Here is a 25,775-nt window from a genome sequence, read left to right as displayed (position 1 = left end):
CGACACACTTGTCGACAAGGTCATTTCTTTTGTAGCCCGTTGTCTCAGACATGCACTTTACGTGGGTAATGTAATCTTATGTCTGAATATGTTTGTACCGATTTTGAAAATCGCATCCTCGCCCGAACATTCATTTCGATAGCCTACGTAGATGGAGCATAGCACCTTCCATTACCTAAAATCGGCACACCCCTTTGAGTGAACGTGACAAAATACACTTTTCAATTGACGCTTCCACCCTTGAAAATCATCAAACCAACTCTTGAACAGCATGAAAACGGACACAGGAGTCATCACGACAAATGGGGAAAGAGACGACAGACTACAGATTGCCACGACAGGTAATGATCATCTTCTTTTGCTTATACACGAGGGACAAAGTGAGAAGAGGTCGAAGAGTGGTAGAATGCAAAGATGGGCTGAACTCACTAATCAATTAAAGACGCGCACACCATGTATATATGGTTGTTGATAAAACTTCAGTTTCAGCCCATCTATCCTACAGCTAGCTCTCCAATCCCGCAACGCTTTTTCCCAACTACCATTTTCTTCATCTTCGGATGCAGTACAAAAAAAAAAAAAGCAAAAAAGATCATTCAACCATCCCCCAATCATGCTGAACACTACTAATCCCATGGTCCTGCTACAAGGGAATGAAGGGGAAAAAAAAAAGGCAAAGAGACCGCCATCATTTCGCCCCAGCCATCTTCGTGACTCTTGGTCCCCTCTTCGTGATCGCCTCCTTAAGGTTACGCTTGACGACGGCCTTCTTTTCCACCTTGCGCACGTACACTCTAACCTCGTCTCTTCCGACCAGATGCTCGCCACCGAACGCTGCATCCTCGACGCTCCGGAGAACGAGCTCCGAACCGCCTCCGGGCCCGACGCTGCTCCTCAGCAGGCCTGGGCTGGCCGAGCCGTACTTGTCGGGGGTGAAGAAGAGTCTCCTACGGGCGCTGTCGGCGCCGGCGCTGAACGGCGTGCCATCGCGGCTGCGGTAGCCCCTGCGCATGCCCGACGGCGGCGTGGCGAAGACGGCGGGGCTGGCCTCGCGGCTGAAGCGGCCGGAGCTGCGGAGCGACATGGAGTTGAGACCGGCGGCGATGTCATCGTCGTCATCTTCCTCCGCGCCCTCCGCTGGGTGCGCTGAGTCTTCGTCGTCGTCGCCGAGCAGACGCACCTTCCGGAGTTGGTTCTCCAGCACGTCGAGATTGCCACTCTTTTGTTCGATTATCGCCGTCATCTTCTTGATGGTGTTCTCGACCGCCTCGGCCGTCGGTGTTGCCGTCGGGTTAGTGGCGCCGCCGCCCTTGCTGGCTTGCGCGAATGAGATGCGTGTCTTGAGGAGGACGATGCCTTCCTCGGCCTGGGCAAGGAGCTTCTGTGTCTGCGCGAAGGCTGAGCGGAGCTGTGCTTGCTGTGCGCCCTGCTCCTCTGAAAGGGGCGTTGAGCGTGTGACGGCGAGCTTGGACGGGTCACGACGCTGTTCGATCGACTTGCGTACGTCGTTGAGGCGCCTACGCAGTTGACCTACATCTTTGGAGAGGCGAATTAGGTCGCGGATCTTGTTTTGAACATCAGCGATGCGGCCTGTTTCCAGTGAGCGTTCAAGACCGTTCTCTGCCTTGGAGAGATCCTCGATCTCTGCAAGGACCCAGTCATTATCTTTAGGGTCGTCGACGTCGACGTCAAGGTCGTCGCGTGAGCGACCCTCGTGGGTGATCTCGTTGTGGCCCTTGATGAAACCGGCTAGATGATGTGCGTTGAGGCCAACAGTGTCAATCATGCTCTGCATATCTCTGTAGAGCTGTTCAATCGAGCCAGACACACTGGAGGGACCGGACCTTCCGGCATAATTCTGGTGTACGTAGAAGTCTTCCAATGTCTTGGTGGCGCGGGGGGACGAAGATAATATTGCTCGCGTCGCCTCGAACTCCTGGTCATCACCCAGATCTTGGAACACGGGATCCTGCTCCTGAGGCACTTGAGGCCGCGATGTTGCGCGTGAGATGGGAGCCGGAGGTGGTATTGTCACTGCTTGTCGCCTAGGGCCAGGACTGAGTATCGATCCCGAAGCCGCACGAACTGGACTGGGTGATCGGAGAGTATCATCACGCCGATTGAACGTCGGCTGGGGGAAGGAAGGTGCCGATCCAATGTGCTTGGGCATACCAGCGGGCGTAGTTGATGCGGCGAAGGCATTCCGGCTTGGAGAACGAACAGGCGAGCAAGACGGGCTGCGAGACTTGGGCTGGGCCAATGGCCGGGACCGGGAGTCTGAACGGGTCCTTTCCACGGGAGGGAAGGACCAGGCGTTGTTGTTCGCGGCAGGCGCTGAGGGGGGCAGTGCAGGTTCGTCCTTCTTCTCTGAAATCCCCGAAAGGGAAGGAGACTCTGGTTTCTCAACCTTAACAGGAGGGCTGCCCGCGATCGGAGGTAGGTCCTCCTCAGGCTCTTCCTTCTTCGCCTTGGGGAGTGTGAAATCCGGGGGAAGGGGAGCATCCTCGGGCTCGGAGTTGTCCGTCTTGGGCGTTTTCTTGGTGAAATCGGGCGGCAGAGGGGCCGCTTCATGTTGGGAGTCATCCTCTTTAGCGGACTTCTTGGTGAAGTCTGGTGGCAGAGGGGCAGCTTCTGCAGCAGGGGACTTGGCCTTCTCCTCAGGCTTGCCGAAAAGACTAGATCCGGTGGACGCGAACGGAGAGGCGGGCTTGTTGGAGCCAAACAGACCACCGCCGGTCTTAGGGGGATCTTGGGAAGAAGTGGTGTCGGACGCCTTATTACTAAAGAGCGATGACCCAAACTTGTTAGGAGCGTTATTTTCCGACTTTCGTTCCGTCTTCTCAGCGTCACCCAAAGCTGCACTAAAAGACGACCCAAGACCAAAACTGCCAAAGCTGGAACCTGTCTCAGGCTTCGGCAAATCATCTTTCGCGGATCCATCTCCCTTGAACGCAGAATCGAGCTTGAAGCCGCTGGAATTCAGTCCGAAGGGACCCGGCTTCGCAGGCTCCTTCGGAGTGGCCTCTCCATTGGCATCATCCGCGTCGCCCATGTCCGACTCTTGAGTCTGAGGCTGTTCCGCCTGCTTCTGCTGGCCGAAAATGTTCGTCGATGGGTGAGTGGGAGTTCCGAAGGATGAAGACTTGACTGTCGAGCCGCCTGCTGTCGAATTTAGCGAGACTGTTGATGCGAAACTGGCTTCGGTTGGTAGACCGAAACTCTGGTTGGGCGTACTACCGAAAGAAGGGCTGGCAAATGCCGACTGCCCAGGTTTGTTTGCCGCCAAGGCTGCGAATGTTGCCTGCTGCCCGGGCTTGGCTGCAGCGCTGAATGGTGATGCGCTTTGTTGGTTGAATTTGGCAAACCCACTCTCGCTCGAACCAGAACTGGCAAAACCTCCACTAGGCTTAGGAATCTGTGAAGGTGTCGGAGTGGTGCTTGCCCATGGAGAGGTTTTCTGGCCCAGGCCACCAGGTGAGCCGAAACCTGTACCAGTACCAGGTTGGGAGGGTGCTCCGAATGCTGGCTTGCCAAAGGCTGGAGCGGCCGGCTTCGATGCCGATCCAAAAGCCGACTGCCCAAAAGCAGGCGCACTCGTTGCGCTACCGGTGCTGGCGGTCGCCCAAGGAGACTTGTTCTGACCCATAGGAGATGCGCCACCAAACCCGGAGCTTCCGAAGGCGGGCTGACCAAATCCGGATTTACCAAATGGACTCGACGAAGCAGGCACAGCCGGCTGACTTTGTGACGGTGCGGATGCTGACTGAGCACCGCTTACTGCAGCAAGGCCTTCGTAGGCAGTGCCTGACTCGACTGATGTATTGTAGACTATCCACCAGGCGTTGAGGTAGCCTTCATGGTTCAAGACCATGATTGCTGGCAGGGGGGTCTTGGACCATTCGATATCACTGCCGCTGATGGGCTTGTACACTTTGTCTTTGCTTGAGAGGTCAAGCGCGAGACCGAGTGGAGATGAATCGTCCATGTCAGGATATGCCGCTGCATCGACAGTGCTAGGCATAGAAGCCTTTCTAGCATCATCCGCCATGACTGTCGGAACGTAGCTATTCGTCACCGGGTTTTCTCGCGAGAGAGGCTGGGAGCTCTTCGTGATCAGGCCGAGCTCCAGACCTCCGGTAGATGAAACCAGTACAAGGTCATCCAAGCTAGGCCTCCAGCTCCTCAGGCGAGATATGAAGTAATGAGGCGGATGGTTGCGAATCTCGCCCCAGCCGTCGCAGGCGGACAAAATAAATTTGCTGAAGGTGTAGTTTTGGGTATTCTTCTCGCGCGAGACCATGTGGTAGGACATTTCAGGAGGGGAGCCCTCTTCCATGCTCGTAGGCGCATGGACAATGAAGAAGTCATCGTTTGTTAACCATGAAATGCACGAGACTATTTCTGTAAGCACAAAAGTTCGGCCCGGAATGATGGACATACGTACCGTGCTGATCTCCCCCCAAAGTTGGGGGACGCGGAATCAGTGCTGTCGGAGAGCCGTCTGGCTTCATCTGGACGACGGTGCCGTCGGCCAGACCAGCGACCAGCTGCTTGCCCTTGTTGCTCCAAGTTGCGCAGCTCACATTATCTTTCAGAACAGCGCCATTCTGCGTCTTGACAAAGTCTCCCTGTTTCAGATTCGCAATCATCAACTGTCCCTTCTCCGTGACCACCGCAATATTTTCCGCTAGCTCAGGTGCCGGGTTTGGTATCAACGCCCGCACGCCCATGCCCTGCGTTGTTATTTGCAAGGCTGGATTGGTGTCCTTCTGCAAAAGTGCAGCCACCTCATGTATTTGCAGCCCTCCGCCCTGTTGCGCCGATATGACCAAGTATTGCTCGTCTGACGTGAATGCAATCTGAGACAGGCGTGGCAGAGTGATGGTAAGCTCCGGATTGAATGGGACAACAGGATCCTTGTTGGATTCGTCGCGATCAGAGGTCAAGGCAGCGCGGATGCTGTCGGCGGAGGCAATGACCAGGCAATCTGGACCGGCGGCAGCAACGACGCCTTTCTTTGGGGCTGCGGTGAACAGGTTGGACTCGGCCGGCGGCAGGTCGTCGACGCGCCATGGCGACGGCAGCAGCTTGAGCTTGTTCGTGATTTTGGTTTTCGGGTTCCGCCCAGCGATGGCGGCGAAGCCGAGGTGCTGCAGGTGCGGGTTAGCATGCAAAGGGCTGATTTTGTTGAAGTAACTGTCGTGCTCGTTCTTGGAGTTGGTAATTGGAATCAGTCGCAGTACCTCTGTCTGAATATCCTCGATGTCGTCCGCTTGTCTAGCTTCCGGGTTGGCGCCTCCCATAGCACCAGCCATGCCACCCATGGAAAAAGCCATGTTTGCTCGGGGTATCGGAGTCGCGTTTCTCAAGTGGGCAGGTTGGACGAGGTGGAGTGCGATCCGGCGCGTTCAGAGGCGCTTTTTCGCGGCAGCGCGATGTGTTGGCGGACGAGGAAAACGAGAGGGCAAGCTCGCACGGAAGGAAAAGGCGCGCGGTCGCGAGAGCCTGGACAGGCTCGGGCGGCTCGAAGCTCAGGCAGCGGGGTTGTGGAAGGAGCTGGCACTCCTAGGTTAGGCGGGGATTAGAAGGTGTTGTGGTGCATGAGCGGGCGGGCGAGATGGACGCGAAGTCGACCGCCTTGCGTCGTCTCGCGCGTTGCCTGGAGCGAGCTTGAGCTTCCCGCCAGCAGCTCAAGCAACACCATCCCTCCGCCCACCCTCCACCACCCCCACCACCACTCTCAAATTTGTCTGCCTCCTCACCAGGCGTACACTCCCCGGCCTCTCTGCATCGCACCTCATCGTCCGCCGCTTTCGACGCAAGCCTTTCACCCTCACGCCGCCGGGCTGACCTCGACTGCCACCACATCCGTCATACGCATCTGCCGCCACAATGCCGGGCTTCGACTTCTCGAATTACAACCGTAACGCGGCTCTGCACGCACAGGGCGTTCCGCTCCCCAAGGCCACCAGCACCGGTACCACCATTGTCGGATGTCTGTTTGATGGCGGCGTCGTCATCGCCGCCGATACCAGAGCCACCAGCGGTCCCATAGTAGCTGACAAGGTGCGGTAAAGAGCTTCGTTGAAAGCACAGAGAGAGGAGAGACCCCGGACATGGCTAACTCGACGGGACTACAGAACTGCGAGAAGCTCCACTACATCGCCCCTCAGATCTGGTGCGCAGGTGCCGGCACGGCCGCCGACACGGAGTTCACGACGGCGCTGATGTCGTCCAACCTGGAGCTGCACGCGCTGTCGACGGGCCGCAAGCCGCGCGTCGTGACGTGCATGACGATGCTGAAGCAACACCTGTTCCGCTACCAGGGCCACATTGGCGCCTACCTCGTCGTCGCCGGCGTCGATCCAACCGGCGCCCACCTCTTCACCGTCCACGCCCACGGCTCCACCGACAAGCTGCCCTACGTGACCATGGGCTCCGGCTCGCTGGCTGCCATGTCCGTCTTCGAGACCCAGTGGCAGCCATCGCTTAACCGCGACCAGGCCGTCAAGCTGTGCTCCGACGCCATCTTGGCCGGCATCTTCAACGATCTGGGCTCCGGTAGCAACGTCGACGTCGCCGTCATCACGGAGGAGAAGACGAGCCTCCTGCGCAACTACATCCAGCCCAACCAGCGCGAGCAGAAGCAACGCAACTACCGCTTCCCCCGCGGCACCACCGCCGTGCTCAACGAGAAGGTCATCAAGAAGGAGGACATCAGCAAGTACGTCACGGTGCACGAGCTCACGGAGGGTGAGCAGACTGCGGAGAGGATGGACGTCGACGCATAAGCGCCGTGATGGAACGAGGGCATCGGAGACGAAGCCCGTGTAGACTACGAAAAGAACGGCGATGGCTTTTCGCAGCGGGATAGAAATTGGACCTGTTGCTGCGTTGCAGCAGGGACCAGGCTTGGAGAAATGAAACCATGTCTTAATGAGCTACTGAGTCTTGCCGAGTGACTTGAAATATTGGTTCACATTGATCTATCGCGAGTCCTATGTATATATATAGCTTTAGCTGCGAACCGTGACTGTCGAGTGCGAATGACGATAAAACGCTGCTGACCATCGGTGTTTGGGACCGCAAGTCAAGTGGACCTGAGTATGAGAACCGTTACCTTTTGTTGTGGTAGGTGCAGAGTGAGTACCAGGACCTCAAGCAAGTTGATGTTGGGCTTGGGGTATATAAAAGCAAACGGCAACTAAGTTATGTTGGCGTGGTAAGCTATAATGAATTCATTTCTTGCCTTTTACCAGAAGTGACCGTGTAGCTGCCACTAAACGCCATTAAGAAATCTTTGGAACCAAAACGGAACACCACCTCGTGTGGTCGATTCTCGTTTTGTGCTCGCAGCGCGAGTTTCGATTTTCTTTTTTTGCTTGTGGCGTCCCACTTTTTGTCTCTTTTAGAGCTACGTCATTGGCCACACCGGCGCAAGCTCGGGCTACGTAAGCTGGCCCCAGCCAAGTACAGAGGACGTGTATATTTATTGCGGGCAACCCATGCCCACTGTGCTTGCTCTTCGGCTTGAGGAATAGACTTGACTCCTAATGCTTTCTGCCTCCCCCAGACTGGCAGTGCGCACAAAGCACCACGGGAACCTGCAAGCATCCATAGTACTTCGTCGGCAACATCAGCCGGCAGCCGCATCAGTAGGCAGCGACAACAGAGAGAGCTTGGGTCTGGCGATAAGGGGAATAATTCACGTTCGTCATGTATCTTCCTACTGCGCCACCGCTATGCAAATAAAGGGTATAATTACAGAAAAGCATCTGCGCTCGGTGTCACCCACAGAACGTCGTTCCCCATCGAAGGCAATCCAGTTTCGGGAAAGCAGAGGCACGCTGTAAGCAGGGGTAGAAATTAAAATGTTTTTCTCGTCATTCATACTCCAAAGTCACCCATCAAAGACTCAAGAGTATGCTCTAAGTGTCCTCGTCCTCTTCATCTTCGACAGTCGGCTGTCGGGGTGGAGGTCGCTCACTCGCAGGAGTGGAGCCGCTGACCCCGTCACTCTGAGCAGTAAGGTCTCTAGCATGGCTAGCATCGGGCCTTGGTGCCTTTGTCGAGCTTTCTTCAGAACCAGCTGTAGGCGTTGTATCGGTCGATACTTCAGAAGATTCACCAGCAACAGGATGCGATGAATGCGCCGAGGGAGATGAGATACTCGAGGTTCCGGAATTCGCTGGGCCAGAAGACGGGGGAACGTGGGACATAGAATCGGTGGGAATAGTCTCGTTGCCATGCTGAGCGGTAAGTGGGCTGGCTATGTTGGTTGGCAACCTTTGGCCCTCCAAGGTTGTCTGCACATTGACCCCAGGATCGGTAGAGCTGGTAGAAGTCTCACGAAGCCCCGGAGGAGTATTGCCTGATGCCGTGTTAGCGCTGCTATTAAGCCTTTCCAAAAGTGTTTCCATACCGGTGCCATTGGAGGTTGTAGCGGTCGGAGGCGCCTGTGTCAAAGCGTCGGAGGGAGTGTAGTTGCGGTTTCGAGCTTCTTCCAGTGTCCGAGTCATTATTTCGTTCCAGCTTTGTAGAGAAGCCGCAGCATCTGTGGCAGATTGTGCCGTTGAGCGAGCAGGAATGGGGGGGTGGTTCAGCCCTTGGCTTCCTGACTCTTGCGCTTGGGTAGCATCGGCCCTATGGAGTGGCAACAGTGACCATCCAGGGGGCAGAGTCAGACCTTGCGGAAGATTGGGGTCGTGAGCTTCCATGACAGGCTGCTCCGCACTTGTGTTAAAAAGCCGCGGCTGAGTCAAGTCATGGCCCAACGGCGCGTTGAGATTGAGACCATCAGTGTTCAGGCCAGCAAACATGTTCGCGAGCGGGGATTGGGCGTCTTGTGCGGGCTGGGCACCGTTGACAACAGTAGCGGCCGCTACGCGACGAAGACGCATATATTCTGCCTGCAATGCTCGGACAAGGTGCAGTTGATGCTGCGCAACATTCAAGGCCTGAATATCACTCACCAGGCGACGCTCCAGCTGATCCAGCCACATGGTCTGCGCAATGACGGAATTCGCCCGGAGTGGATCTGCCGTCGCTTCACGCAGCAGTGCACGAGTCGAGCGGTCACCCAGGCCTCCACGCTGTTGGTGCTGTTGCTGTTGCTGATGCTGTAGCTGCTCTTGTTGCTGTCGCCCTTGTTCTAAGATTTGAGCGAGCGGGTTATCCGCCTGCGCATTATTCAGGTTCACGGCGCGGACGCCATATCCAATGCGAAAGGGGCCAAATTGAATCTGACGCATGCGTGGTAGAGGCGGTTGCTGGGCGTTCCCATCTTGCTGGATGACATTCTGAGCACCTTGCTGAAGTCCGGGTTGTGCACCAGCGTTCGCGGCCAGGTTGGCTCGGTTTGCTTGTTGACGTTGCCGGCTCTCCTCAACGAGCACCGGCTGGCGACAGGTGGGACAAGCCTGTTGGCGTTCGAGCCAGCTGCGCAAGCAACTGATATGGAGACAATGGCCACACGGTAGCTTCTTCGCCCTGTGGCGCTCATCGATGGGTCGCTGTGGAGTCTGTGCTGGCGGAGCGCCACCAGCAGGAACTTGTGCTTGCTCAGGCGTTGTCCATGGGCGCATCTCCTCGCGGCAGATGATGCAGATATTGTTCTCTCCGAGATCTTCGGCGGTAGCGTCAGGGTAGCGAGAGTTCATATCTCTTGTAGCGTTGCGATAGCGTAAGAAGTCGTAAATGCGCTTGTGGAATGAGCGGAATGTCAGGAGGACGTCTCTCATGATGTGAATGGGTAGGCCGTGGAAGGTCATGAGGATGACGAAGAATGCCATGTAAATGGTCAGCTTGACAAAGTCCTTAGCAAGGTCCAAGTAAAAGACCCAGCGACCCTTGCCCTCCCATCCAGGCACGTCGATCTCATTGTCGTCCACTTCGATGTCTTCGGCAGCCAGCTCCACCGCCGTTAGCACGCCTTCACCAGCCTCTTCCCTCTGTCGCTGTCTCTCGGCTCTCCTCTCCTCCAGCATCTCCTGCCTCTTGGCCTCTGTCTGCTTATTTTGGACTGTCAGGTCAATGAGACACAGGATATGTCTAAAGAACGTAGCGAAGGACTCGATGAGGAGCAGAGCGTATTCGAAGCCGAACATGACGATCATGTTTGGGCGTGCCTGGCGCAAGACAAAGTCCACGCAGTACCCGAGCATCATCGAATCATATACGATCGACAGGATCAGCGACGAGGCCAGGCGGGAATGGAAGAATATCTCGTTGGAGGTCGGAGGCTGTTGCTCCACGAACTCGACTCGGCCAGCGCCAATCCATTGCCAAATCTTGCCAGCAATGAGGCTGACAAACATGACAAAGAACCAGACGCCCACATCATCGCGGAAGATAGTCATAGCCAGCAGTGTCTCCGTGATGGCGAACCAGGCGTGTTCGTAGAGGCGTTCGACTTCCATGGGGCGGAGCGGTCCGTATAGAAGGCGTTGGAGTCCGTACATGAAGGAAGCCGTGAAGAGGAGGACGAGGTTCGTGAGGATCTACCAAAACCGGTTAGGACGAGGCAGCATCGGGAGTGCGGAAACGACGCACCATGAGACAGGCATTTGATTGAGAGAGATAGACGCATGCGGAGTAGAAATTGGGCCTTTCATATGCGGCGCGAAGCAGCACCGAGGCGGCCAGGGCCACGGAGGTCTGTTGCGACAAGGTCAGTACATGGGCGCATTGCGGAGCTCGGCGGCGAGAGCTGGAGCGATGCAGCTTACCCCAACGTAGGCGGCGATCCGCATAATGGCGAGTCTATGCAAATCAAAGCAAGACTAAATAACGCGAGATCTCCATCTGCATGGGCAGAAGAGGGTGAAAGGGAATGCAGCGGGTGGTCGGTGGTGGTGGAGGTGTTGCTGCTCGTGCGCAGCTCCCGGACCGTCAATCGGACACGTTCACGCAAACAAACCTAGCCGGGTGAAGCTGCAGCGGCAACGACTTCTTGATATGGCAGCCCCCGCATTCTTCAGTACACCATCACCATTGACTTAGAACTCGGCATTGCGTGAAACGGCGTGGAGACGACGAAACCATTCGTTCTCTGTGTATGGGTGAGGACAATTGTTGGTTTGCACTTCAAGATAGTCGGATTCATAGGCACCACCTGTACGCGCGGAGCTGCCACAGGACTTACCACTCATGAGCATCACAGCACCGAACGCACTTTGAAGCAGGCGATCCCTTTTCTTCCGTTGTTTTTACGTCTCAGTAATGCGATCGGCTCAGTGGATTTCTAAGTATTGTAGAATGTCATGATTTTCCAATGCTCCAGATACGATAGCAACTCACAAGTGGTAAGGAAACACACTTACCTGTATGAGATGCGACAGCTTTCAGACAGAAATTCTCTCCTCGCATGCGGAGCTCCCTGCGTGTGGAACCACTGCCCCCAATGCCAACTTCACTTCACTTGAGGATTGAGACCAGTTCAAACATGTGCAAGTCTGTAAACCACGAATCGGGGGCTTTTTCCGCGAATTGATTACAATTGTATCGCTCATTAAGAGGTACGTCATACTTTTTCCCCAGGTGAATTCATCTCTTCGTCATGATCCTCCCGATACTAGGTGGATTGCTTTACAACTTGCCCTTCGTCTCCTCAGCCGCGCCCTTTGCCTTGCCGCTGAGCTCGTGGACCTTTCCCTTGGCCTCACCGGCCACCTCGTGTGCCTTGCCCTTCGCCTCAGAAGCGACGCCATCTGCCTTCTGCTTGCCAATGCCACTGGCGTCCTTGGCCTTGCTGGCAGCCTGTTCTGAATACAGAAAGTGGGATTAGCTTGTGCTCATCTGAACGACGTTCAATGCATTGAGGTTGATGCGTCTCCAAGCAATGGTGGAATGGGATAAGGTGTTGATGACGTACCGCCCTTCTCAATGCCCTTCACAGCTGCATCGGAGATGGTCCTATCGACCGTCTTGGCGGCGTCTTTGACGCTATCGACGGTGCTCTTCTGGAAGCGAGCCGAGGTGGTGAAGAGGCGGGCGTTGCGAGCGAAGGCAGTGCGAAGCATTGTGGCGGCTTGGAGGGTGTGTTGTATAAGCGGTAGGTGGAAGTTTTGCAAAGAAGCGGATTTTGCTAGATGAGGAGCGACTTGGCGAGATGGAAGGGTGAAAGAGAACGAAGAGGAGAGGAGGAAGGCAGGCGCGACCGTTGATGTATACAGCTTGGGACTGACGTCAGTTGCATGCAGCAGCAGGAGCTTGGGCCGTGCGCCATCGCGATTCGTCCAAATGCCATCATTCCGCACGCCACCATCCCTGCCTCCCCACACGCAGAAGCCTCATCCTGCCCCGGCCGCTCGACACCCTGGTCTTCTCACGACTTCATAACCTCATCGCTACGTTATCCCTCTCAACATCCATCCTCAATTGCGTGTTCTTCATCACATCCAGACTCATAGGACTTTGCTGTGGCGTCGTCGATCTACCTGCCTAACCAGCGATGGCCATTTCCCGGCCTGTCACATGCTTGGAGACGCCATTCATTGGGCTGCACAGCTCTACCTTCACAACGCAGACGTCTTCGCAAGTCCTCGCCCAAGCTCAGCACAGGCTCCCATACCATACTCATGGCAGCTCGGTTGCCGTCCCTTAGCTGGATTCCAAGAATCTCTCAGTGCCGGAAAATGGTAATTGTCCATCATTTCCCAGGCCTTGCGAATGAAGTAGTCTTGTTGTTCTGAGACATTTTAGCTGACGAACGATTGAGCTGGTGTACAAGCTGTAAAAGAAGCTAAAAAGCTGTGTCGTGGATGGTGAGATATTTAAGTGCAAGACAATCCCTGCCGGCAATGTCTTTAGGGGCGCTGCCATTGTTAAGGTTCGGTTTCGTGAATAAAGCTTACTGACGCCGGAATCATGCTCAAATATTCAGTGTGTTTTGAGATTGGATAGAGATCCGGGCCCAAACCATTCGTTCTGGTGGCGATGTGGCGCCGTCTACTAAGGTGCACTTCCAAATACTTGACCTGTATCCGTCTCTGAATTCCCATTAGGCATGTCCCAACAAGGTGCGCAGGACATAGAAGATAATACATACTGGTTAAACAGGATAGACACATTTAAAGCCCGAAATTGAGCATTACCAAACAGCTTACCAGAATATACGGTTCAGGTGTCCACAAAGCGACAGACGAATCGTGGCAGCATCACATCATGAAAACGATAGAATGAAGATGTCATGGCGCTCGTAGCTATCGTCCTAATGATGTCAATCCCCCTCGATACGTCACCACGGAAAGCACTTTGTGGGCACGAATGTTCATGGTTAATACAAGCATTGGTGGCGCTGCATATACATCAGAGACCGGATGCCGAGGACGACTACAATGGATTATTCTTCAGCACACATTCATGTTGGTTCTCAGCTCGCATGTAGCCCAAGATGTGATCGTCGATTATTTGCTGTCATTTCATTAGCGCAGCCGGAGAAGCGCCTTTCTATTTTTGGTCCACGCAGTACGGAATACTGAAGACCGAGAACCACAAACCATGTTGCCACCATCACAAACAACACACAGCCCGTCTTGTCTGCCGGGTAACGGTGTGAGCCATGATCACTTCAACTGCTTCCCACTCTTCTGAGCCATCCATTATGCCGTAAGATCTCGTCTAAACTGTGCAGCGGCAACAAGCGGATATTCCTCTAAGCAGCCCACACATCCTTGCCGACGGTCTCGATCCAGTTTCCCAGTTGGTTGACGCTCGAATCCCAGTCCCTCAACCTGGTCCTCATGCCCTCAATCTGCTTCATGTCCAACACCTTTGGCTGAACCCAGTTGATCTTGGCAATCTGATCCACCTGGTCAATTGTTCCCTTCAGCAGACCCAAGCTCAAGGCCTTCATGATCAGGTGTTCAATTTGGTCGATGGGAACCTTGGTCTCCTGGGAGATGGCCTGGAAGGTCATGGTGCGGTCCTGAGGCGGGCGGCGGAAGACCGTCTCGGTGAGCGCGGCCAGGGAGATCTTCTGATAGAGGAACTGTTGGTGCTCCTTAAGGAGGTTGTTCTTGGAGATGTTTCCGGAGAGGACATCGTAAGCGGCCAGATCGCCGCGGTTGAAGGCGAAGAGGAGGTCGCGAAGCCAGGAGTGAGGGGTGTTCGTGAGTGAGTCGAGAATAGGGTGGAGAAGAAGCTCTCCGAAATTGTAGATGGAGTCTGAGACGAGGGCCGCAATGCTTAGGTCGTAAGCACGCTGCATGGTTTCCTCGCGGGGAAGCTCCGAAATGTCGACGCATGCGAGGAAGAGAAGAGCATTCTTGTAGTACGAAGCAAACTCTTGTTGCGACTGCAAATGTCAGCTGCATCATTCACGGTAATAGCAGAAGCGGTACCTTGTAGTATTCGGCGTTCACGCGGTAGAAGGACGCGTGAACGACCGTCTCAACCGTGTCGAACGAGTCCAGGATTCGCTCGCTTTCATCAAGCTTCTTCCGGGAGGCGGGGAAATCGCGCAGCTGTAGTTGGACGCTGGCCACGGCGACGGTGGCATAGACGTATGCATCTTGAGAGGCAGGCTTGTTGGCTTTGTCGGCAAGGCTCTGGAGGAAGGTCAGGCGCTCCTTGTCATCTACATCACCGATGTTAGCTTCTTTTTCGACAAAACCTGCCAATATTCGAGCGTACGTACCCTTAAACTGCGACGCGGCGCTCAGGCCCAGGGTGACGAGCTTCAGCTGGTTGATTTTGTCGGCGAAGGTGCGAACGAAGGTGTTGAACAGGTTTATCCGCTGGGGGGCACTCTGCGGATGGCTGTAGAATTCGACCAAGGAGTCGGTAAGCTCGTGCCACAGCTTGCGCTCCCAGTAATCCTCAAAGTTTAGGAAAAAGGGCTGCAGGTCATCGGGAGCGGCGTCGCGCTGCTCGGCAAGGTAGTCCGGAATCATCTCTAGATCTTTGGCCGTCGGTCCCGCCATCTTGACGATGGAGTGCGAAGAGCAGGGCAGGTGGTTAGGCAGGCGGAAGATGTATGGCGGCGCGGCGGTGTCGGAGGGCGTTGGTGGTAGAGGGTCGGTGATGTCGGTGCTAGTGGAGCTGCGGCGAGCTTCGCAGGCGCCATGGCCCCAAGTGGTAGCTTCTCCAATGAGCTCGCCGACGATCGGGCTGACATATCTCCGGCCGCCGACGCTGCCGGCCAAGCCCAGAGCAGCAACCACCAGCGCGCCCTCCGCATCGACAACCACCCGCCCGCCGCTCTCCGCTCTCGAACCCCGCACCATGGCCCTCTCCAGGAGCTGCTCCGGCCCCAGCGCCGGCCTGGCCAAGGCATTGGCCGCTCCTCGCTTTTCCGTCCCCTTCGCCCGCCCCGCCCGCCGCCAGGTTCACGATGTCGCGATCACTCGCACCGGCAAGCCCATCATTAGGATACCCGGTGGCAGGTGAGTTTGGTCTGGAACGCTGTCTGGGCATGAAGCTGGTGCTGACCTATTGCTACATAGATCATCGCTTGGAGGTTTGATCCACGCATAACCCGCCTTTCCACCCAGCCGCGACTGACTCCTTCGCAAGGCCACACCGCAACCGTTTTCGGCGCTACCGGTTTTCTGGGCAGATACATCGTCAACAGACTGGGTACGAATTACTGTGCATAGTCCTGCCAGGGAGGCGCTGACGCCAGCATTGAACAGCACGCCAGGGTGTTACCGTTGTCGTTCCTTTCCGAGAGGAGATGGCCAAGCGTCACCTGAAGGTTGCCGGTGACCTTGGCAGGGTTGTTTTCATTGTAAGGAGGGCTTCCTTGCCAGCGAGCGCATGGTGTTGTTGCTTACCCAACCGTAGGAGTACGACTTGCGCAACACTCAATCCATTGAGGAGAGCGTCAGGCATTCGGACATCGTCTACAACCTGGTCGGCCGTGACTACCCCACCAAGTCAGTAAGCAAGCAGTCTGCAGGCGAGAACCGAAGTAATGGTAGTGCGGCAGGAACTTTGACCTCGAGGACGTGCACGTTGAGGGTACCAAACGCATCGCCGACGCCGTTGCGAAGTACGATGTTGACCGTTTCGTCCACGTCTCGTCATTCAACGCTAGCAAGAGCTCGCCCTCTGAGTTCTTCCGGACCAAGGCTCAAGGCGAAGAGGTCGCGCGTAGCATTTTCCCTGAAACCACCATCGTCCGCCCCGCCCCCATGTTCGGTTCTGAAGACCGCCTTTTGAATCGCCTGGCCGGTCCTACCAACTTCATCACCTCCAACAACATGCAGGAGCGCTACTGGCCTGTGCATGCTATCGACGTCGGCATGGCGCTCGAACACATGCTGCACAACGACCACACCGCCTCGGAGACATACGAGCTTTACGGCCCCACCAACTACAGCACCGCCGAGCTCGCCGAGTTGGTCGACAAGGAAATCCTCAAGCATCGCCGTCACATCAACATTCCTAGGAAGGTGCTCCAGCCTGTCGCTGAGATCCTTAACAAAGCGCTTTGGTGGCCCATAATCTCGCGTGATGAGGTTGAGCGCGAGTTCATCGACCAACAGATCGATCCCACTGCCAAGACCTTCAAGGACCTTGATATCGAGCCCGTTGAGATCAAGAGCCTTCTCTACTACTACCTCAAGAGTTTCCGTAGCTCCACTTACTACGACATGCCGCCGCAGACTGAGCGCGAGAAGCGCGAGGAGCGCCAGTACCTCCACGTCTTGGACGACCAGTGATTTACACCCTCGAGTTTCCTTTGTGTGCGTCCATTATTAGTTTTATTTTCCAGGATGATTAGGGTTTCAGAGCGCCAAGAATCGAAGATAAGAAAGAAAGGAAACCTTTTCGTGAGTGTATATAAAACAAGGCTAGCGCGGTTTCAGGCTGCCCTGTACTTGTAGGAGAGGCGACCGGACAGGAGAAATGGAAGTTTCAAAACGATCACCAGGCTCAGATTGCGTATGCTGAAGTGAAGTGTGCGAGAATTTAGTGAGTTCCAAAGCCACCGACCCTCCACACAACCACCACCAAATCCACCACCACGAAGGTCCAGGAAGGTACCTCCCCTTATAAGGATAACGCCCAACCGCTTATGCCAAATTACTGAATCGAAAGGAAAAAACCAAGATCTGAGCCGTAGCTCAGTCTGACCCACCATCCCATCCATAATTCCTCCGCTTTTGCCACGTTTGTTCAATGAGTAGTCTAGTGATACAGACTCGCAACGTGAACAAAGCAGAAAAAGAACCAAACTAAAAAGGGGGGGAATAAAAACTAGAAGAAGAAAAAGAAGGAATAGAAGAGGCAGAAGAGGAAACATGAGAAACGAGAATCCCATGATACCTTAGAATAATAACGTAAAGCTGGACAGCGAGCGAGAACAAATAAGAAAAAGAACGGCGAACCGAGACGACGCGAAACCCCTTCGGCCTATGCAGTACCTTTCCTGCTCCTTCCTAAGTTCAGGTGAGACGATTCTAGCTCCTTTCTAGGAGGTCGCCTCTCATCCCTCTAGATTGCGCACCACGTACACCAACAAATAGGCCTCGGCCCTCAGCACGTCCGCCTCGCTCGCCAGCACAACCTTGCTGTCATCGAACAGGAACCAGTCGCCGCCCTTGCGCGCGTAACTTACGTAGTGGCCCGAGTCAATATTACCCTTGTGCACAATGACGCTGGCGAGCTCATACATGCACGTAGGCGACGGGATGGCGCCGTTGCCACCGCTGCCGGCAGATTTCGAGTCCTTCGTGCCGTTTGCCGAATCTTTCGACGAGGAAGAGGAGCTGCGGGCGCGAGTGGTATATGGATAGAGGTCCAAGGAAGTGGGGAAGGAGATTTTGGTTTCAAGCTTGGTGGACGTTGATTTGGAGGTTTCGAAGCGCTGAGGAGGTATCGTTAGCGGAAAATAGCCCCTTGACACGAGACATAGTGATAACCCGCAACCCTCTGAAAGGTGCGAAACTCGACATCCCGAGTCTATGACATACCTTGAGGTGAATCGGTAGCACCGGCGGCAGTTTCTTGATGCTCAATTGCTTCGTGGCACTCTGCTGCGTACCGCCGCACTTTTCGCAGGAGTACTCGGCTGCGGGCAGCTTCTCCTTTCCCGTGAAGCGATCCAAGCAATCTCTGAGGTCAATTGCCGGATTTTTCTCTGAATTGCCATCCAACTTCCGTTTCTTCGCCTGCGAGCGCACATCCAATGATAGGTCCATGACCGGGTCAGTCGCTGTCGTCACATTGTGACATTTGTCGCACGTGACTGTGCTCTGGAGCTTTCCCGAAAAGGTCTTGTGGATGAGACACGAGCACTCTTCGTCGCCGTCCTTGCCGTTGTTTTCGGTGCCGTCATTTTCCACATGGAGATTGTTGAGAATGAACTGCATGTACTCATGAGCGTCCTGCTGCTGGTACCCTGCGAGAGCCTGGAGGTTGGTTAGCAGGGTGGACTTGGGTACGGAGAATTCAGAAGGAGGCCGTACCTGCGCGCCGGACCAGCTGCCCAGCAGCATGCTCACCGCACCGTATCCCTCGGTTTTCTCCAGCGAATAGTACTCGGTGAATATCTCATCCAGCGCACAGCTGGTGCAAGACTCCCTATCGCAGTCTTTGGACGTATGGCCCTCGCCGAGGTAGAAGGCCTTGATGAACGGGTTGTGTATCAGGCACTGCAGGATCACGCTCATGAAACATGTCTGACCCATGTTATACAGTCCTCGCAAGCCGATGGCACGACAGGGGGCAAATGTGGAGTTCTGGGCGACGAGGCGGTAATCTTCTGGCGTCATGGTCTCTTCCAACCTTCTCTTTTTGCGGCCTGCCGATGATTAGCACCAAGCGGACCCTCTCCGCATAAGATAACGCGCCAATTGGCACCTACCTTGCAACAAGCGCACATTCTCCAGCATCGGGTCGTAGATGAAGTCCTTGCATTGCTGGCAGTACACGCAGCCCTGCTTCGATTCCACAGCTGTCGGCCAATGTTCAGTGTCAGGTCCATCCAAGCCAAGGCAGCCGGTTCTGCGCAACGGGTAGACATACAGAAAGCATGCTTCTTCGCCTCGAAATGTTCGTCGCGTAGCTCTGCGGTAAAGACGCCAACGCACTGCAGGCACATGTACGTCGGCTTGAGCGAGAGGACGGGGCGGCTGTCGTTGTTGAGGCTCGATCGGTGGGTTTGCGGTATTATACTGTGGCGGTCGTGGATGGTCTGGATGATGTTGGTGTACTGCTGCACCAGCACTTTGCGCCGCTCGGCGAACAGCGGCTCAAGGTGTTCTGGACATGGGAGGCGGCAAATGTCAGTTCGCGACGGGCTCTTCCTCCATCGGTCGCGCGCGCGCACGATGCACGCCTCTGGGCGCTTGCCAGGCACGCCGCGGGTTGGGACTCACCGCAGCCATAGAGTATCTGGGGCAAGTTGCTCGTGCCTGTGAGCAGCTTGCCCTTGGTGACCTTGTTGTTCGCGGACGGCCCTGCTGACTTGGGGGTCACGGTGATGGTGTCCATGGCGGGGCGCTTGGTGAGGGTTGGGGATGCCGGGGTGTGCGAGGCTCGTGGTGGGGGCGCGCTACATGGCGCTCTTGCGGGCGGCAGTGGGAATGGGCTTGGGGCGCTTGGTGAGAGCGAGGCTGTTCGGTGTCAGATAGTGGTAGAGTCGCATTAGCGCGGATGTGCGCCGCGGACGGACAGGGACCTGCATGAGTCGCCGCCGATCCACAATGGCGGATCTCACGGGCGAACCCGCGTCCACTTTACCCGCACCCTGGAGGCCCCCAAGCCCTGTACACCACGTCACTGCGCGCTTCATCTCAAGGCCACACTCTGTCCCGAGCGGGCAATCGCTTTCACGCCAAACCGGCGGACAAACTACCTAGTACATCGTTACAAGGAAATAAATGAGAAAAAAACTCGCCGAGCTACACCAAACCAGGACTGCAACGCGATGCAAGAAGAACCCCCTATCCAGACCGTAGACATTCAAGTGGGACCGGCATGCCTCTTCGACGCCGCCGGCCAGCAAAGAAAGACATGGGGCGAGGCGGGCCCCCGAAATGAACGCAGTGGAACTGGCAACCCGGCGCCTGGTTCCCCAGAATGAAAAGTGAGGAGGGTAAGATGAGCGATATTTCACCAACATTGCCCACCCGCCGCTCAACCCGAAAGAGACGAAAGGAGTGTACCAGGCAAAACCAGCCAGGGGCTTGTTGCAACCGATGTCTTAACCTCCGCAAGCTGCTTTTGCTCCAATGCTCCACCCCCGCCTTACCTCCAGGCCCCTCTTTTGTGGAAGTCGAGAGAAAGAGCCCTAAGAGACCTCTTGAATGCTTGATTTCAGCCCTGTCCTAGCCACCAGCACCCGAGACTTGCGGAAAAGCAAACCCACAAACCATCAGAAACCCATAACACCGCTTCGTTCGCACGGACGAGGAAAGGCATTCGCGTAAGACGTTACGAACACCTGTTGTACCGCAGCGCCATCCGTATGATACCCAACTGCTGGCCATACAAATCCAGCGTGCTGAACCGCTTGACATGCAAAGAAGAAATAGCATCTTTCGTGCCTAACGGCGCTCTCGTTGCGGCCCAAAATCTGCCTCTACGGTCTTTCTTTCCTTTCGGCTTTTGAACACGAACTCCGCTAGCAGCGCCAAGTGGTCGCTTGGGAAGTGGAAGTTCGGGAATCCAGGCACGCGTTGCATGTACTCCTTGTCAACTTCTCCCAGGAGCCCAGTTGCATTGAGCGCATTTGTCGAGTAGAAGACGTAGTCGATGACCCCGGTGAATCCGGGCGTGTAATTGGTGAAGCTGAGCTCGCCAATGTTTGAGTAACTCGACTTGAGGCTGAAAGCGTGAGACATTCCTTGCTTCGTGAAATGTCCGTATTTGTAGTTGCCAAGATCAGAGTGGTCGCTGGAGAGCGCGCCGTGGGCAATTAGCTCATACACTCCAGAGTCGGGTGTCGAGTTGAAATCGCCGCACAACACCAGCGGAATCTGTTGCGCCTCCGAATAAGTCATCGAGGGCGCCGGTTCCGGCAAGGGTTCCGCAGGTTCCGCGTCATCTTCGTCGCCGTTGGCGTATTTGTAGATGGACTTGTCAGTGCAGGCCGGCCACTTGACATACTTCTCCGCGAATTTCTGGATCTGTTCCATGAGAATCGCCGCCTGAATGACCTTGACATCCTTGAAGATAGGGTCCCAGTATACGTGGGCGTTGACGACCATGAGACGCGCTCCTGACTGACGGTTCTCAAAGAATGCCGTCACAGCAATATTGTCCTTGGGCATGACACGGTTGAAGATATCGTGCTCGCCCTTCATGTCAGGTCGATTGATGGCCAGGTTGGCGAAGTCAAGGAGCTGTTTGTCGAGGAGGATGAATCTGGATGTGTCAGCCGACCCGAAAAATGATTTTGGGGTGTACTAAGACTTACTTGCTGTTCTTGTAGAAGATACAGCATCCGTCGACGAACTTGGCCTCCTTTTCAGCCATGGTCCTGGACCTCGACTTCTGCCAGTAGACGCCCTTGTAGTCGTTGTGAGCCAATGCCGGTCGGAAGTACTCGTTGTAGCTCTCAGAATCAATCTCTTGAAGACAGATGATGTCGGGTTGGCGACTTCGCAATTCCTGCAGGATGAGGTCCCTTCTGTGCTCCCAAGATAAGGCCCCGGATGGCGTGTATCCATAGTGCGACTGTGTTGCCATCCGATCGCAGAGAATGTTGTAGCTGAGAACCTGGAACTTGTCCTCCGGCGCAGCGGGCGTGTCATCGAGGACAATCCAGTCACGTTCCGTAGGCGGATCCGGTCCTTTGGTACAATTAGAATGCAAAACACGAATAGTAAACAAATTGGCACTTACCTGGCGCTTGTTCACGCAGGTACTTGACAAGCTCAGTTGTGCCGTGCTCAACGATGATACTCTTCAGCTGATCATCAAGATTGGGGTTGCCCTCGATGCCGAGCATTTCCAATTGATACAGTGAGCCCATCTCGTAGGGCAGGGTCTCAATGTTATTGTCGAAGAGCAAGAGCTCACGAAGATTGACTAGCATACCGATTTCAGGAGGAAGCGTACGGAGCTCATTTAAGGACAGATCCAACTCCCTCAAGTTCCTAAGCCTTCCAATAGCGGGAGAGAGGAAAGAGAGCTTGTTGAAGTTCAGATAAAGCTTAGTAAGGAAGGTGTAGTCAAAAAGAGCCGGAGAGAGAACTTTGAGATTCTGGCCACCGAGATCCAGGGCCTTCCATATCTGCGAGTCATCCTTGTCACTGTTGTCCTTTGCAGCTCGATGACGCTCTTCCTTCTCAGGTTCCTTCGCCATTCCATTTGCCTGTGCGGCCGTTACTCCCTTGTTTGTTGATGGGTGATTGCGCGCATGGGAGTGGGACATGGTCATTTCACGCGCGTGCTGTGCATACTGCAGCTGCAGTGCCCAGTGCTCGTTTGGGGCCTTTGCCAAGGTGCTGTGGACGCTTCCTGGAGTGCCATTCTGCAGATGATTGGCCCCAAAGTGCGGCGACGCGTTTGCCAGAACTCCATTCGATATGTTATGTTGGTGGTTGCCAAAGTTTGCTCCATGTCCACCGTGCGCACCATGGTCATGATGCTGAGGATGCTGGTGATTCTGATGCTGGTGATTCTGGTGTTGCTGGAACTTCGCCAGATTCATCTGCATCGCAAAGCGTTGGTGAGAGTTGCCGTTCAACATGCCGTGCTGCCCTTGTTGCGCGTGCGTTTGGTTATACATGCTGAAAGGGTTGTGCGCGGGCGACTGCGACCCAGGCGAGCGTGACGGCGAAGGCGTGTCCGGGTTGAAGCCTATTCTGCCACCACTCGTGACCGGCGATCCTGTGCGGGGAAGGTTCCTAGGGAGGTGTGTTTGTTGGTTGAAGAAGAACTGCCCGGCTCCTTGCTGGAACCGGTAAGGACCATCGGCCATTTACAGTGGAGAGATAACCTCGTCGATGTGCCGGGTAAGCCGTATGCCGCTATGAATGTGGATGCGGGGGCGCGGAGGGTGTTGGGTGCGGGCGTTAAGTGAGCGGAAGAGGCTGGGGACGGTGGTGTCTTCTTCGCCTGAACATGAGCAACCGCGCAGCCGACACTCATCAAATGAATGCTGGGGAAGATCCACCGCAGCGCGGTCCGCGATGGCGCGCCAGTAAGGCAAGGTGTCACCCAGGCAAACGAGCAGCGCGGCCGTGTTTGTGCAGGCGAGACCGAGGCTGGAGGCTATGGAGATTTTGCGCGCGGCGGCAGAGGAGCAGGGTCGCCGGGCGTTATACGGTCGCAGTGGCGGGCGGCAGGGAGCTGGAGCAAGACAGACGCGTGAGTAAGAGCCAGAGCCGGAGCAGTGTTTGGCTGGGAGGCGGGTGGTCTGGGATGACGAGACTGTTTCGCCGAACGGACCTTTGGGATAGCAGGCACGGGGACGGGCGTCGGTGCTGGCAGCGCGGGGGTCGGGCGGCCAGGCTGGAATCAATGGGGGTGGGACGCAGGCGCAAAGAATGGGCGTGGGCAGTGAGGTGCACGATGGGGTGGTCGGCGGCGGGCTTGGAGGTAGGTCTCCAGCTCACAGGCGAGCACAGATCGGGAATGCACGTGACTTTGGCTTGACCCGCCTTGCGGCCTGGACTTTACCATTGCGGCCTCAGCGTGACTGCAGCGGCGGCGGGACGGACCCGCCTGGTGGGATCATCAGGCCCCTCGCGGCGCTGCCTCTCGCGCGCAATGCATGCCTGCCATCACCTGTTTGTGCGGCAGCGCTTGCGTGATGCTGCCGGGGCCTGCTGGGCCTTTGACTGGGGCGTTGGGTCTCTGCTAGCTGCAGTCGCCCCGTCCGGTCCGGTCGCGGCAGCTCCAGCGCGCGGCCAGACGGTCGCAGTCAAGTCAAGCTCAGGCGCCACGGCGGGCCTCTCGCACGCAGCAGCAGTGATTGGAGCGTGGCCACCTCGGCTTCGCTGAGGCTCATGCCTCCACAAGTTGGCGCGAGGGGTTGCGAAGGTGAAGCTTGAACAGTCTCACCTGAGGCTGAGCGATTCATAGCTGCGCCCTGGCTGACGGCTTCCCACGCCCCTCTCCCGCCGCCCCTCCGCGCTCAACGCACTCGTCCCGCCCATGCCTCGGGCGGCGCTCCTCAGGCAGCTCTCGCATTCCGCCGTTCCGCGGCCAGCGGGCCATTCACCGACGCTCGAGCGCCGCCTTAATAAGTCCGATACAGTGGGGAAGGTCGACAGACTGGGATACGGGCCACGGGCCGACGCCTTAGGATGGAATGGTACATGGTAAAGAATCACCCTTTGCACGCATCAGGGGGCCGTTTCCACTGCGCGGATCATGGCTAAGGCCGAGACTAGTACCGCTACCAAAATGTGCCCTCCTCCCAGCTCCAGCGCCCCAGAACCGCTGCCGCAGACGACCTGGAGGGGCTGTTGAGTCGAAATTCCATCGTCGCATCCAGCAACGTGAGCTCATCATTGGCCGCCATGGAGGTCGCGCGCGGCTCCACCTCCAGCTCCCAGTCCACTCACAGCAGCGGTGACAGCCACCAGCCGCTGCTGGCCCCCTTCGTCATCCGCCATGGCCGCCGTTACCTCAAAGACCTGCCCTATCCGCTCCCTTGCGATCTCCCTGAGCTGCAGCGCCAGAACCTGTCCACGTTGCTTGCCGTCAGCGCCGTCGGCAAGCCGATATGCACCCCGCGCATCAAGAAAATAGCCCCGAAGAAGGTGCTGGAGATTGCCTGCGGGAGCGCATACTGGACGTCGCTGGCCCATGAGTATCTCTCTGGACTCGGCATGACCGACGTCGAGTTTACCGGCATCGACATTGTCCCTATGGCCGCCGACTTGAACAAGCAGGGGATCAAGTGGCGCTTCATCCAGCATGACCTGCGCAGATTCCCCTTGCCTTTCGAAGACGAAGAGTTCGACATCGTGGTGTGCAAGGATCTCGGGCTTGTGATCCCTACTGGCGTTCCCTCACAGAAGGCGCTCGAAGAGTTTATCCGGATCGTCAAAAAGGGTGGCGACCTGGAGTGCTGGGACGTCGACTCTGTCATCCGCTCTCTTCTGCCCCATCCTCCTCCGCCACTGCGCCACAATCAGGGGGATGAAGACCAGTGTGCGAAGACTGCGACATTCTTGATTTCGCCTTCAACGCCGTTCGCCAGTTGTCAGAACAAGTACCTACAGGACGCGAGCGACTGGATACAGGATGCCGTCGAGAAGCGACAGCTATACACGATGCCGTGCTCGCGTATTCTGCAGTTGCTCTTGCAAGAAACCGAGACTTTGAAGGACGTCGACTACCGCAGAGTGGCTATTCCCTTAGGGGAGATGCGCTGGGAAAGAGAAATGAGTGGTGAGAAGAGGCCGCTGAAGCGCAGGGACAGCGAGCTAGCCGCGAAATTGAAATCGGGCGAGGACTCCATTCTGACCGAGGAGCAAGCTGCTCTGAGGAGCACAGCGCTCACCGTTGTCATCCAGTTCATTGAAAGCTTGGAACCGTTGTTGAAGGAAGCCAGTGGAAAGAACCAAGAGGAATGGCAGCGGTGGTGGGGTTGGATGATGGACGATCTTCTTCAGCAGAAAGGCGCCTCGAGCGGAGAGTGCCTAGAACTCGGTGCCTGGTGGGCCGAAAAGATCTGAGAAGCCTTATACCCATTATACTTTTCCGCTTGTTTGCTTTTCTTCATTCCCTTTGACAGCTTTGATAGGACAAGAACCTGAGTTTGCTTAAGCCTTCTCGTACCGCTGACGTAGTGTACGGTATCTCTTCAAATAGTATCTGTATGTTTGTCAGGCCATTAAGCTGATGGTAAGATACGTGTATAG

At 55.9% G+C, this 25,775-nt stretch overlaps 9 protein-coding genes across 9 annotated transcripts; 3 read left to right on the top strand and 6 right to left on the bottom strand.

The window, feature by feature from the left end:
* Window positions 1–688: 688 nt before the first annotated feature.
* On the bottom strand, window positions 689–5,336 carry SLS55_005690 (uncharacterized protein; the record flags this gene model as incomplete). The annotated part of the gene is made up of 2 exons (XM_066777134.1): window positions 689–4,395; window positions 4,445–5,336. 2 exons carry the CDS (start codon window positions 5,334–5,336, stop codon window positions 689–691), a joined length of 4,599 nt encoding a protein of 1,532 aa, XP_066632976.1.
* A 556-nt stretch (window positions 5,337–5,892) lies between these two features.
* Window positions 5,893–6,791, top strand: PUP1 (proteasome core particle subunit beta 2; the record flags this gene model as incomplete). Its single annotated transcript, XM_066777133.1, has 2 exons — window positions 5,893–6,066; window positions 6,141–6,791. 2 exons carry the CDS (start codon window positions 5,893–5,895, stop codon window positions 6,789–6,791), a joined length of 825 nt encoding a protein of 274 aa, XP_066632975.1.
* A 1,137-nt stretch (window positions 6,792–7,928) lies between these two features.
* Window positions 7,929–10,554, bottom strand: HRD1 (E3 ubiquitin-protein ligase hrd1; the record flags this gene model as incomplete). Its single annotated transcript, XM_066777132.1, has 2 exons — window positions 7,929–10,499; window positions 10,552–10,554. The coding sequence occupies 2 exons, from the start codon at window positions 10,552–10,554 to the stop codon at window positions 7,929–7,931; spliced, it is 2,574 nt and encodes an 857-aa protein (XP_066632974.1).
* Window positions 10,555–11,586: 1,032 nt separating this feature from the next.
* Window positions 11,587–12,020, bottom strand: SLS55_005687 (uncharacterized protein; the record flags this gene model as incomplete). The annotated part of the gene is made up of 2 exons (XM_066777131.1): window positions 11,587–11,762; window positions 11,873–12,020. The coding sequence occupies 2 exons, from the start codon at window positions 12,018–12,020 to the stop codon at window positions 11,587–11,589; spliced, it is 324 nt and encodes a 107-aa protein (XP_066632973.1).
* A 1,634-nt stretch (window positions 12,021–13,654) lies between these two features.
* On the bottom strand, window positions 13,655–14,924 carry RPN9 (26S proteasome regulatory subunit; the record flags this gene model as incomplete). Its single annotated transcript, XM_066777130.1, has 3 exons — window positions 13,655–14,296; window positions 14,343–14,578; window positions 14,639–14,924. 3 exons carry the CDS (start codon window positions 14,922–14,924, stop codon window positions 13,655–13,657), a joined length of 1,164 nt encoding a protein of 387 aa, XP_066632972.1.
* A 301-nt stretch (window positions 14,925–15,225) lies between these two features.
* Window positions 15,226–16,667, top strand: EFM5_2 (Protein-lysine N-methyltransferase efm5; the record flags this gene model as incomplete). Its single annotated transcript, XM_066777129.1, has 5 exons — window positions 15,226–15,386; window positions 15,447–15,460; window positions 15,636–15,730; window positions 15,787–15,878; window positions 15,932–16,667. The coding sequence occupies 5 exons, from the start codon at window positions 15,226–15,228 to the stop codon at window positions 16,665–16,667; spliced, it is 1,098 nt and encodes a 365-aa protein (XP_066632971.1).
* A 767-nt stretch (window positions 16,668–17,434) lies between these two features.
* Window positions 17,435–19,443, bottom strand: SLS55_005684 (uncharacterized protein; the record flags this gene model as incomplete). The annotated part of the gene is made up of 5 exons (XM_066777128.1): window positions 17,435–17,815; window positions 17,922–18,751; window positions 18,815–18,904; window positions 18,976–19,212; window positions 19,329–19,443. 5 exons carry the CDS (start codon window positions 19,441–19,443, stop codon window positions 17,435–17,437), a joined length of 1,653 nt encoding a protein of 550 aa, XP_066632970.1.
* A 1,055-nt stretch (window positions 19,444–20,498) lies between these two features.
* Window positions 20,499–22,261, bottom strand: CCR4 (Glucose-repressible alcohol dehydrogenase transcriptional effector; the record flags this gene model as incomplete). Its single annotated transcript, XM_066777127.1, has 3 exons — window positions 20,499–21,318; window positions 21,371–21,746; window positions 21,799–22,261. 3 exons carry the CDS (start codon window positions 22,259–22,261, stop codon window positions 20,499–20,501), a joined length of 1,659 nt encoding a protein of 552 aa, XP_066632969.1.
* Window positions 22,262–24,425: 2,164 nt separating this feature from the next.
* On the top strand, window positions 24,426–25,589 carry SLS55_005682 (uncharacterized protein; the record flags this gene model as incomplete). The annotated part of the gene is made up of 1 exon (XM_066777126.1): window positions 24,426–25,589. The coding sequence occupies one exon, from the start codon at window positions 24,426–24,428 to the stop codon at window positions 25,587–25,589; it is 1,164 nt and encodes a 387-aa protein (XP_066632968.1).
* Between the last annotated feature and the right edge of the window lie 186 nt (window positions 25,590–25,775).

This window comes from Diplodia seriata, assembly GCF_021436955.1.
Source record: "Diplodia seriata strain FDS-637 chromosome Unknown scaffold_5, whole genome shotgun sequence".
Classification (NCBI taxonomy): Eukaryota; Fungi; Ascomycota; class Dothideomycetes; order Botryosphaeriales; family Botryosphaeriaceae; genus Diplodia; species Diplodia seriata.
This window is presented reverse-complemented; position numbering and strand designations above follow the sequence as displayed.